Source organism: Macrobrachium rosenbergii, chromosome 2, assembly GCF_040412425.1.
Source record: "Macrobrachium rosenbergii isolate ZJJX-2024 chromosome 2, ASM4041242v1, whole genome shotgun sequence".
In the NCBI taxonomy this organism is placed as follows: domain Eukaryota; kingdom Metazoa; phylum Arthropoda; class Malacostraca; order Decapoda; family Palaemonidae; genus Macrobrachium; species Macrobrachium rosenbergii.
In genome coordinates this window covers 81,801,986-81,815,500 of record NC_089742.1, presented here as the reverse complement: position 1 = coordinate 81,815,500, position 13,515 = coordinate 81,801,986, and the positions used below count along the sequence as shown (strand labels likewise).

The 13,515-nt window shown below is 39.5% G+C and overlaps 1 protein-coding gene across 2 annotated transcripts in view; it reads left to right on the top strand.

The window, feature by feature from the left end:
* Positions 1-13,515, top strand: part of elg1 (enhanced level of genomic instability 1) — a 260,212-nt gene that overhangs the window by 129,372 nt on the left and 117,325 nt on the right. For both annotated transcript variants that reach the window (XM_067121580.1, XM_067121590.1), the window contains exon 7: positions 8,179-8,840. In XM_067121580.1, the coding sequence (XP_066977681.1) occupies positions 8,179-8,840 (662 nt within the window). The remainder of the gene's footprint in view (positions 1-8,178; positions 8,841-13,515) is intronic.

Genomic DNA, 13,515 nt, shown 5'->3' with positions numbered 1-13,515 from the left:
TTGGAGAAGGGGCTGTTGGAGGCAGGTTCTCTGGAACGTGTGAAGGGGCAAGAGAGAAAGAAAAGGAGGAAGAAGTGAATGGAAGCGTGAGTGATGAAAGTGATATGGGAATAGGAAGTAAGAAACGAGGGAATGAGAGGCAGGGTAAGGAAAAGGGGAATGAAAAGCAAGGGAAGGAACAGAGGGAAAGTAAGGATAAGTCAGGGAAGAAAAAGGGAAGAAGGGAAAGGGAAAGGAAACTAGTAAGAAGGGTAAGGAAGTGGGAAAGGCAGGAAAGAAGGGAGAGGGTGAAGGCAGTAGTGATAGTGAGGTGGATGGAGGTGAGTGGATAAAAGTGGATAAAAAGAGGGGGAAGAAGAGTGTAATGAGTAAGATGAATGTAAGTGCAGAAGTGGACTCTTTGTATTCGGAAGAGGGTATGAAAGGACAGAGCGAAAAGTGAGAAAGGCTATGTATGTGAGGGAGGTACCCGGTGTGAAAAGTATAATGAGTATGGAAGTAGGGATGTGCATGATTTCTTTAGGGAGTATGAAAGGTTTTGTCAGGATAAGTATGGGGAAAGTAAGAGAGTGTGGGCACGAGAATTAGGAGAGTATTTGACTGGGTTTTTACTTGATATGTATAGGGTTATTATGAGTGTGGGGATGTTGAGTATGACAAGGTGAAAGCTAGACTAGTTGAGCAAGCGAGGCGTATGAAAGCGAGTGTTAAGTATAAGAGGAAGAATGAATTTGATGAGGCAAGAATGAAAGCTGGGGAAACCTTGTCACTATATGCTTGTAGGCTGGAGACATTGGCAAGGAAGAAGTTTGGGGATGATGGGATAGATGAATGTAAGGAGTTAGTACGGAAGTTGTTAGGGACAGTGCCAGATGGAGTTAGAGAATTTGTGAACTTGAAGCGGAAGGAGAAGAAAAGATGGACGAATGAAAGGTTGACTTGGGGAGAAATCTTGTAAATTGTAGAAGATTATGAGCTTGACAGGGTTATAAAGAGAGCAGAAGTGTAAGTGTAAGGGTTGGGGTAGATGAGAGAGTACCAGAGTTTGGAAGCTTTAGGGATGCAGTGTTGAGGGGCCCAATGAGAATGGCCGATAGTGTAATAGATAGGAGTGTAAGAGCAAGTAATGTGGAGGTGCCAGTGAGGATGAATGGTGGGTTTGTAAAGGAACAACGGGTTGGATGGGTTAGGGATAGTAGTGTACAAAGGGGAAGGTCGATGAGTGGAAGTCGAGCGAAGTGTTTTAGATGTGGAAAGGAAGGACATACAAAGAATGAGTGTAGGTGGGCTTTAGGAGCGTGTTTGGTGTGGGCAACCGGGACATTTGGTAAGGGAGTGTACGAAAGATAGGGGGGTTAAATGCTACCGGTGCGGACAGGTGGGTCATGTTGCTAATAGTTGTAGGGGTACCCGAGTGAATGTAATATGTGGTAACTGTGGTAAGAATGGGCATTATGCGAGAATGTGTTCAGAACCGAGAGCGAAGTGTGACGAATGTGGAATGGAAGGGCATGTATCAAGTGTATGTAGACGAAAGAGGGTGACTGTGACAGCGAATTCGGGAAACTGAGTGTGAAGGGGGTTCAAATGGGTGGATCCTCCAGGATGCAAGCGGTGCGTGTGATGCATGTACGTGAGGGGTTGTTGCATGAGGGAGGTTTTGCTGGAAAGACTGACGAGCGCATGAAGCAATTTGTTTTGATAGAGTATGGTAAAAAACGTAAGAAAGGGAAGAACGTAAGTAAACTGAATGGTCGTAAGTTGTGTGATAGGGATGTGAGTGCCAAAGTGGAAATGAGTGATAAAGCGTGTAATACGGATGAATGGGATGGTATGGATAGAACGTATAGCATATGCGGGTTTGATATAACTGAGTTGACTGAACGTGTAGGGGTTAGTGAACGGTTGGAGGTGAGCGAAAGTGTAAGAGTAAGAGAGCGTAGCAGTGATAGACGAGTGATTGAAAGCATGAATGAATCGTTGCAAGAATTGGAAAGGTCAATGAGCGAATGGGATGGGTTAGTTGAAGAATTGGGGAGGTATTTGGGAACGAGTTAGAGGGTATAGATGAGATTGTGGATGAAATTGAGAGTGGTAATAGTGAAGAAGATAGCGTGAATCTGAGAGAGAATGGAGGAGAAGATGTGAGTTTGAATGTTGCTAGAAGAGAGAATGATTCTGAGAGAATGATTACGTGCCCGCGAACGCGATCTAGAGGACATGCTAGTGAGCATCCGTGGGTGTTGCGTAAAGGCGATTTGAAAGGGGTGTGAAAGGTGTTGGTTGGGAAATGCTAAAAGGGGGAGAAATATAGAGGGATGAAGAAATTTGTTTTAATTTAGCATTTCCCAACGTTTTGTGAGAGAGAGAGTGTAATTGTCGTTGTGAGTGGTTCGGTTGTTGGAGTTGGTTTTACGGCTGTCTCTCTGTCTGTCGGTCTGTCGGGAGTTTTTCGTTTTTGGGAGGTCTTGGGCAGTTGAGGTCCAACCTTGAAAGTGAACGGGAGTTCGTCTGTTTTTTCGGTTTTTCGATATTGATGGTGCATGTGTCTCTTTTTTTTTTTTTTGTTCGTTGTTGGTGGAGGGTTTGTTTGAAATTTTGTTTTTGTGGTTTCTGTGTGCTGTGATTGGCAAATCAGTGGACCTTTACCCATCTCCAGCAACCGAAGATCAGGGTGAGTGTTGTTTTGTTTGTGGGTTAAATTCCAAAAGCAAATCTCACTGTCAGGTTGCCAGGGTATGAGAAATGTTGTCGACAGGTGGTAGCGTCAGGAGACACACACACCTGCCGCCACCGCCGCAAGGGTGAAAGGACCGTTTGACTTTTCTACAGGGGCTGGTAGAAAGATGAGGCAACCCTGAAGAACATCATTGGCCCCCATGTAAAACCCACCGATGAAGACAGAAAAGTTGACCTTACAATCTACTACAAGGATTGGAAGACTGCCAAGTACCTCATGAGGAACAGCCCCATTGCTAGCGACGATCCCATGAAGAGGAGAGGAGGGGTTTCAAATATCATACCCTGAGAGTGGATGCTGCCATTAGTACATCAGTATGACTACAACTAGACTCTGCAAGAGGATCGCCGTTCACCCACACGAAGGGACGGTATGCCAACACTACATGAGGGAATATGGCAGTGCCCCCCAACACCAGCAGATTGTAAGGAGTGCAAAAATCCTCAACAGCAACAGTGACCATTGCTGCTTCCGATGTAAGCAGGCCCTCGCCATCCTTCGATGGAAACCTTCACTAAACATAACCCAGGAGACCCTTCTTCTCCCTTCCACCATCAGGAGAACGGCAAGGAACACCTCTGGGATAGAGGCAGTGCGCCCTATGACCAAACCCCTGGGACCTGGCACCAACCAGTCAGCGACTACATCGGTCAACCAGACTCTCCCAGATAAGTCATTTTGTTCCCACTCTCAAAGAGGAGCTGCCGGTGCCCCCCCAAGCTGTGACAACTAAATGAAAAATTGCCCAAAATTTTTGTAAGCCCACTTGTAAGTATTGATGTGGTTTAGATGTACCCATGGCTTCATTTGCCCTTAGAGTATGATAGAAAGCTGTACTGAAATGTCAAGGTAAATAATGAACTTTGTGCAGCTCGTATGTTTTACCTGCTGCTACAAAGAACCTTATTCGGGAGGTTGAGAAACTACAATACAGTACAAACTAAATGGCATCCAGATGGTAATACTGTTCAGTGAAGTTTGCTTGAGAGAGGATCTTCCAAGGTATTTGAACCTACGGCTACACCACACAGATGCCAGGAACTCTAGGGATACCCAGCAGTTTCACTGCCGACTCATCCACCAGCAGTTGGCAATTAAGAAATGCAATGAGAGAAGGTTCTGGCATATCTGAGGCACCTTGAACAAGAGTGGAATGTCCTTGGAGAGCATCCAAATAAGAATGGCATTGCCCTCGCCCTTAAGTCTCTCCAGGATAGGGACTATGCCCCCTACCGACGCACTGTTTACAAAAATCTCATACATTGCAGTGGTGGGCATCTACATAAATACCAACCAGAAGGGACACCACATATACTAGTATGATGGATTACCAGCCCTTCGCTGCTGAGCATGCCCTTCTCCAGATGGGGCTGAACTGCCACTTGTTGGAGAGGCCAAAACCTGGGGCTAAACATTTAGAAATTGAGGTCCTGGCAGAGGCTCTGATGGAGTGGGTATCCTATCGGAGCCTCTTAATGACAAAGAAAAGAACTTCGCGAGAGGGAGGACATTGTAATCCGTATAGCAGATAGGACAGCCTCCTTCGTCCTGATTCGCAGAGAAGAGAACCTTCGGAAACACGACAGCTTACTAGAAGAACCCTCTAACTTTCGCCACAACATGGGGAACCATATCGACGAAATTAGGAGGGAGGCTAACTGCATAATTGAGACAATTAATTCTGCCATAGATTCTGTACACCTGCCCAAGATTACGGGGATTATAACGTTGGCTATATCTGTGGCAATGTAAAAACCCACAAGGCCAAGACTTTAAACACAATTTCGACTCCATATATGCCTAGGGAACTCTGCATTGCTTCATCCATTGGGTTTTTTCTTGAAAGGCTTCGTTCCACCCCAACATTCAGTATTTCAGAGGCATTACTACAGTGCCTGCTCGAGATCTGCAAATGTGGATGCAGATCGACAGAGTAGCCATGGGTTCTAGTCTTGGTGTCCTGTTTCCCAACTTTTATATAGGGATTGTCAAGCAGAGTGTCTTCAATAGGACCCCCAGACCAGCAGGATATGTTTGGTACATCGATGACACCATCAACATCGCTGATGAAGATGAACTGGAGACACTCAGGAATTGGTTCTCTGCTTCATGTGTGAGAGAAGTGTTAATGGCACCATTCCCTTTTGGACATCCATGTCGCCTTAACGGTAATAATGAATGCCCGGAAAAATTTAAATCCTCAGTCATGAACACCTATGTTCATTGTGCCCTCTCACACTGTTCTTGGAACACCACTTCTGATGAGCTCGAACATGTTGCACAAACCCTGGTGGATAATGGATATACTTACTGTCAGGTTGCCAGGGTGACGAGAAATGCAGTCGACAGGTGGTATCGTCAGGAGAGAACACTGACACATACACACACATACACATATGAGAGGGACAGGACCATTAGACTGTTTTACAGGGGCTACATGAACACTGATTACAAGAAAGATGAAGCAACTCTGAAGAACATCATCGGCACCCATATAAAACCCACCAGAAAAGACAAAAAAGTCGACCTTACAATCTACAAGGATCAGAAGACTGCCCAGTACCTCATGAGGAAGAGCCCCATCACTAGCGACAATCCCATGAAGAGGAGAGGAATGGTTGACCAATATCATGCTCTGATAGTGGATGCTGCCATTCGCACATCGGTATTACTACAACTAGACTTTGCAAGAGGATTGCTGTTCACCTACATGAAGGGATGGTATACCAACTCTACACGAGGGCACACAGCAGTGCCTCCCAATGCCAGCTGATCGTAAGGAGTGCAAAAATCTTTGATGGTGACAGTGACCATCGCCACTTCCGTTATAAGCAGGCCCTCGCCATCCCCGATGGAAACCATTGCTGAACATGACCCAGGAGACCCTTCTCCCTTCCACCATCAGAACAGCAAGGTGCACCCCTGGGATAGCAGTTCAGCCACCCACTACTTTAGGTAGTGTGCCCTATGACCAAAACTCATGGGACCTGGTGCCAACCAATCAGCAACTACATTGGTCAACCAGAAACTCCCAGATGAGTCATTCTACTCCCAGCCAATTTTGTAAGCCCCCTTACTGGTATAAATATGGCATAGTAGATGTACCCTACCTTCATTCACCAAAACGTCAAGGTTAATAAATTAACTTTGGACAGCTACTGTATGTTTTACCTGCTGATATAAAGAACCTCACTCGGGAGATTGAGAAACTACAATAATAATACAGGCAGTTCCTGGTTAGTGGCGATCCGGTTTTATGGCGCTTGTCTAGTGACGAAAATCGGCAATTTTCGGCACCAAAAATTGCCAATTTCCGCTTATCGGTGCTGATAATAGGGTATTGGTGCCAATACGTACCTAACAGGTGCCGGTAACCAAAACTCGGTGCTATTCAGCGCCGATGAGCCCCAAAAATCGCCGAAAAGGCCCCGAAAATCACCGATTTTCGCTTAGCAGCTATTTTCAGTTATTATCACACCCTCAAAACGGAACCCCGCCAATAACCGGGGACTGCCTGTAGTTATTAATGATTCAAGTGCTCTCTTGTCTGTTGTGTACTTTGAGGACTTGTTTCCTTATGCTAGATTGCTGGGCCTTAGTCACAAGACTGTAGTGTGAGACAAAATAATGCATTGACATTTGTTGTACTTAGTCATTTAATGGTATTTTTTTTTACTTCAATGTGTCATTCTTTGTTTGATAATTTTTATATTAGTGTAATCATACACACACCAAAATGCATCCTTCACTGCCATTTGTGTTTAAAGTGAATGAAGTGGTAGACAAGAAGAGAAATCTCCTCTTATGGCAAGAAATTTGTTTTAAAGTTTGCTGATAGAAGTTTCTTAGTTGATGAGGGCTTGCCAGGATGGTTTGTTCTTAATTAACTTCAAAATTTGACCAGGGTAATATTAAAGAGGGTTAGGCAGTTGACTAGACAGAGACTGAAGGGAATGGGTGAAAATTAAAATTCAGAATGCTGAGTAGCTGTGGCTGAAGAGATACTGCAAAAAACCTTTACCACCATCTGCAGAGTGCCAAGTAAACCTTATAAATTAACCATAATTCACAATTGCGAAATTTGTAGTTGATTTTGCATTTGTCCTCAGTTTATTAAATAATTATTAGCAGCATTAAAGTTTGTACTTTTAATTTTGATTTGTTGTTGATAGGTTTCTTTTGTATTAATATGGAAGTGGAGAAACAATAATGCGAATGTTTAAGCATACATTGTTATTATCAAAGAATATGCCACAGAATGTTTCACACTTTTGCATTCATTGTCATGAACTGACAAGCAAGGGAACCCTTGGATTGCAGGCTGTGCAGTATTACAGTAATATTTGCCTCTAAAAAAAAGTAGGGCCATGGTTATTTCTTTCTAATTGCAAAAAAGAAATTGGCAGTCTCTGCTTAATTGTTGATTCCTAGTTGTTATAGAGATGGTTCTGGCCATCAACACTTCTCAGGTGAACCAGTACAGAAAGATATGAAAGTCCTCAAGAGAAGGAAGTGTATCTCTGCTTAAGCTAATTGTCTTCTATAATCATGTTAGTGATGAGAAGTCTTTTTCTTTTATTTAGTAGGTTTAGATTTAATTGGTAGTGGAGACAGACATAAAAGCTGAACTACTGTAGATAGAGACGAAAATTCAGAGGCTAGAAGGAAAGAAGCGAAAAAAACAAATTACTTTATTTAGGCATACTTTACATTGTACCACTGTATTTACATCAGGATACAAAGCTCTTTGCAAGTGTTCAAACATTGTTTACCACATGAATTCACTATATCTACCCTGTAAAATACAGGAGATGAAAGTGGGTGGGGAAGGTTGAATGCTTACAAAAAGCATTTAACCTACTCCTTCGTTATAAGTTCAGGTCTGCTTGCAATTCAATTTCCATAACTCTATTACAGTTGGTCATGGTAGAATATGAAGATGATGATGATGATAATTTTAAAACAATAACTCAGACTGAACAGTTTATATAGCTGTCAGACAATTATGACTGAAAATTGCTTGCAGTTTGGTTTTGAATTTTATGATGAAAGAGAAGCTTTGAATTGTATAAGAATTGCTTGCAATTTGCTTTTGCAATGATGAAAAAAGCTTTGAAATGTATAAGAATTGCTTGCAGTTTGCATTTGAATTTTATGATGAAAGAGAAGCTTTGAACTTATAAGAATTGCTTGCAGTTTGCTTTTGAATTTTTTGGTGAAAGAGAAGCTTTGAATTGTATAAGAATTGTTTGCAGTTTGCTTTTGAATTTTATGATGAAAGAGAAGCTTTGAATTGTATCCCTGTAGGTTGAGTATTAAGCATATTCCCTATTGGTGAGACAACATGAAACCTAACACTTTGATCTCTGATATCAGTTGCCTAATTTGCATATGCTGTTAGGTTTAGGAATTTTATTATAACTTTTCTTTTCTTTCAGTTCCAAGAAGAAAAGCCAGTTGGTGGTGTGTAAAGTAGTAACTGACAGGAAAATGTTGAGTTCTCAAGAAAACCTGAAAAATCAAATTCAGGGTCAAACAAAAGCTTCAAAAGCAGTTGGGAAAAGGAAGAGGAGTCCTAAAAGGAGAAATAAAAGATTGATTGCAGAGATTACAGCATTACAAGATGATGTCATTAAGGAGATGGCTAAAACCAACATAAATGTATCCATAGCTGTTAGTGATGAAGATGTGAATATTGTCAGTGAGGATTCTTCCTGTGATAAGGCAACAAAGACCTCATCCAAAAAGTCCAAAATTTTCCCATTAGTTTTGAAACCACCACCAAAAGAAGTAAAGCCTGTTAAAGTGAAGGATGGAAAAAAGTGTATGAAAAAAAGTTTAGAAACCAAGAGACAAAAAGAAAAGACTGACAAAAATCCAAATCTTAATGAAGATTCCAAATCTGTTACTTCAAGGCCATCACGACAAGCAGCCATTAAAGTGAAGAGGATGTTTCAAGACATGAGCAGTAGTGAAGATTCAGATATAAGTGAAATTGAGGCAGTTTCCAGGGGCAGTTTGAAAGTCACTTGTTCCAAGACATGTAAAACCAAAGATGTGAAGCTTGGAAAGACTAAACAAGATGATTCAACCAGGAAAGGTTGGTAGATTTTTCTAGAATTTATTGCAGAAATATGGGTCTGGTCATTGGGATCCTTTATGTATTGGTAATGTTTATTTTTTGTAATCTTTTTGTAGATGTATACAGTATTTGTTGAAATGGAAAGAATATATTACTATATTTATTGGCATATAAGACCCCAGGGCATTATAACATTCCCATTTCAGCCTGGAATATTAAATATTATTTGCAAATAAGCATATAATGGTATTGAAATATATAAATATATGGTAGAGCCAGAAAAAAAATGGAAAATATGCAAATGGCATAGCAAGAAAAATCTTTTTATGAAGTCTACTGTAATTTATAAGAAAAAACAAAAGCAGATTAGATATAGCAGAAAACATTTACAACAAGCTACTAGGAGAAATGAAAGTACCGGTAAAGTAGGATTCAGACAGACAGGACAGTTATTTACAATGAAAATATCATATATAGATGCAATAATAAAACATGGCAAGAAGAAACAAAAGCATCTTAGGTACAGGAGAAAGCATGGTATAAGACTGGTTACCATTTTTAGCTTGTATCCAGTCTTATACATTAAGTGCTCTCTTCTTTATATATCTTGAGGGCAAAGTCTTCCACGGCTGTCACTGGGCATTTGTATTTCCACTGATGTTATAACAATACTTGTCATACTAAGATGCCCTTCAGGTGATACTCTCCAAGTATGTAAAACGGTAATAGCTTATAAGCATGACTGGGAATTTATTGTGGCGGAATTTCAAAACACAAAAAAACAGTACACAACACTCACCCTGGTCCTCGGTTGCTGGAAGATGGAGTAAAGCGTCCCACGGTCGCCAACACAGCACAAAAAACCACACAAACCAAACCAAAACAGAAAAACACACGACTCATGAACATACAGCAACAAGAACAGCACACTAACAAGGGAAAACAACAACTTTGCATCAGCACAAAAAAACTGTCCAAACCAAAAAAACAGACCAGCACTAGCTCTGACTCAAGACTCAAAAGACTGCCTTCAAAACCGAAAAATCCTCACACATATTCCACAGACAGACAGCGCCATAAACAAACTAACGACCTCATCCCTCTTCCAACAACCGAAGCACTCACTTACGACAATTACACACTCTCTCTCTCTCTCTCTCTCTCAAAACGTTGGGAAATGCTAAATAAAAACAAATTTCTTCATCCCTCTATATTATGGCATAAAAATATAGATGGTGATACTAGTGGAGCCAGCAGTAGCATCAATCACAATTCTCTTTACTCACTGTTATCAACCCTAATTTAATTTTTTTTTTTCTATTCTTCAAAAATAAAAGATGATATTTTTAATCAAGATATATGTAGTAGGCAAAACATAGACAGCAACACTTTTACAAGCTCAGAAATAGATACTGCGAAACTTTTTAGACTTGGTTCACAGTGAAGATATTTCTCTCAGAACATCCAGCTTTAATTTTTATGACAATTCCCTTTTTATTATTATTATTATTATTATTATTATTATTATTATTATTATTATTATTAAGATACCCATATTAATCACAAAACTAGTAATTATGATGGTGATATTTTGGTAAATACTGGTAATATTACAGTATTATGTAGTTTGGCTAGATACAAGTATTGGTAGCATACCACATGTGGGTGAACATTAACCTACCAGATACCTGAACTTTGCATATGAGACCCAGTGATATTTTTGAGCCCTTATTTTGGGGGGGAGAAGGAGGTATATGCCATTAAATATATAGTAATATAAATGATTTATTCATAGTAATTTTTTGTTGCCTTTTCTGTCTTTTAGATTCATATGTCTATGTAACATCTTTTAGATTCATATGTCTATGTAACAGGCATACCTCCCTATTTTGATGGTAACTTTATACACAGTAAGCTCAGAAGACCCAAGTGTTGATTTCCCTTTTCAGAAATAAGGAGAGTTCTGATCTCATGCAGCACAAGCTTTGCTCACTGTCTTGTTAGTTCTCCTTTAGCTTATTGTGTTCTAATTTTTACATTCCCATCCTCATTAAAGTCCAGTTAATGCTGCTCAGTGAGAATTATATTTTATAAATTTAACTTATAATAAGTATGATCAAACAGTAGCAGTAACTAGGGATTCTTTTCTTCCTGTTTCATATTACCTTTCCGTTATCTTGTCTTCCACTTTCATATTACCATGTCCAGTATTTTTAGGTTTTTCAAGTCAGTGCTATTAAATTCATCATGTGTATAATTATCAAGTTATAATTATGGTTGTGGTAAGTGGGTATTGTTGTCATAACAGCTTTTGAATGACTAAAGAGTAAGTTTTTAGTGCTGTGTGTAAAATCTTGGTTAAACATCTTTATTTCCATTTGCAGTTGTCTTTATTGGACTTTTATTCTTTTAAAAACAAAATATAAAGTTCAACATCTAGGTCAGCAGGCTTTTATTACTCTTTTTTTCTACAGCTTTGTGCTTATCTTATCTTTATAATAGTAAATCATTTTTCTTCTCTTTACCCCTTTAGTACTTTCAGAAATATTTCATATTTGTTGTTTTTTATTTTCTTGTTCTTGCACACTTTTTTGTTTTATTTTTGTGCTTGTTCTTTTGTCCTTTCACAATCTTAACTTATAGATTTTGCACTGTTACATGAATTTTTTTAGGATTTCTTTTGATTGTATTCCCAAGTAGGATTTCTTTTGATTGTATTCCTAAATTGTTTTATTTTTGGCAAGATTGTTAATTTTTTAACTATTCAGATATACCTCTCAAGCCCCTTGTAGCAGTTGCAGGAATGATTGTTTTTTTATGAGTTTTGGTACTTTCTGTTTCTTCACTAATACCTGTAATGGCTTTTCTTGGTTTTTCTCAAATCCCTTCTTTTTCAACTTCCAGAATTGTCTCATTAAAAAGTCCATAAAGACTGACAATATATAGTTATTATCACCATTTTCTAAAACATTCATACATTACACCAAGCTTTAGCAGTTGTACGACTATATAATTTTCAGATTTATCCTATCTATAATCTAGCTCTATTTGGATTAGTAGATGCAAATCCTTCCTTCTCCCTAGCAGAGGGACTGACTATGAGCAAACCAGTTGGTTATTCTTAGCTTTATAGTCTCAGACAGAGTGGGTTTACCAAAACTTTTTGAATCAAGGATATTATATTCCTTTAATTCGAAATGCCCAGAAGTCTGATGATTGAACATCTCTCTTGTTCAATAGATCAGAGGTATGGTTTCCTTCCTTACCTTTTTCATGACCAGAAAGAAGGTACCCAGGTGAGCTGAACTACCAGTCAGCTCAGAGATTTACTCGGAATCCTCTCTCCAAAAGTAAGTCTCCCATATGTAAAGACCGAGGGTTTGTGTTCGTAGGAACAGATGACGAATTTTTAAAGTAATTTGTATTTTCCCTAACATACAAACCTGAGGTCTTTACACTGAGGGCCCACCTCTTACCACCCATCATTCTCTTACCTGGGCCAAAAGGTAAACTGCATAGAACTGAGTGTACTGTATACCGACTTGTTGGGCGGTGCTTCTGCCCTTACCATCGGTAACGGTTACCAGAACCTCCTTACAAAAGTTTAATAGCTGGATTTCCAGCTTGCTGAATGTTAATTCCTTATGTAAAGACTTCAGGTTTGTATGTTAGGAAAAATACAAATTCCTTTAAAAATTTGTCATGTTGTATGTATCGCCTCTCTTGAAATTGTCTATTTTGTCATGTTAAACCTGTCAGCTGTATAAAGTTCTCCATGGGTATCTGAATAATCTCATATATGGACAAAAGAAACAGAATAACTATGAGTAGATGTTCATGCATGCAAGCTGTTAACCAGTAAGATGGTAGTAATTGTCCACCTCATTGCTTCACTTGTCCCACAACTGTAAACAGCATGAGATCATCCCTCACACTTTTGCTCTTATTCATTATGATTTATTCAATTGTTTTTATTCTTTATGATTTATTCTAATCAACCCATTCAACAGTGCAAAAGCTGAATCAATTTTTCCATTTTTCTGCTAAAAGTGAAAAGGATAGTATTATTGTTGATTTCATGTAAGTATTCCAGCTTATTTTATGCCTTATTTATTGAATTTCACTTTTTATACCCTGTGTTAGTGCTTTTTATTGGTTAATCACTGCACAAGTGGTGTGTGAAGTATGAATGTTTATGAATTGCACTAATAATTTTCTTTTGTTCATGAGACTTACCTGTCAGATATATATAGCTGCATTCTCGAAGTCCGACAGAATTTCAAAATTACGCGGCAGGCAGTGGCGGGCAGGTGGTTAGTACCCATTTCCCGCTGCTGGGGCGGGTATCAGGAACCATTCCCATTTCTATTCAGATTTTCTCTGTGCGCGGACTGTCAGCACCTGTTATCAGTTCCTCCGCCATTGGATTTGAGATTTGTTTGTCACTTGAAGTATTTTGGTTGTTTTTGGTATTCGGCTGGATCTGTGACTTGGCATCACGCTCTTTGTGGACGTTTTGATTTTGCTTTTGACTTTTCTTATAATTAAGATGTCTTATAGCTATCAGTCTTTAGCTTGGGGTGAATGTAAGGTGAATATGAAGACCGATAGTTCCTCACATACTATGTATGATATGTAAGGGTGTTCAATTATTGTCCAGTATAATGAATGTGAGGATTATCTGAGGGTGAGT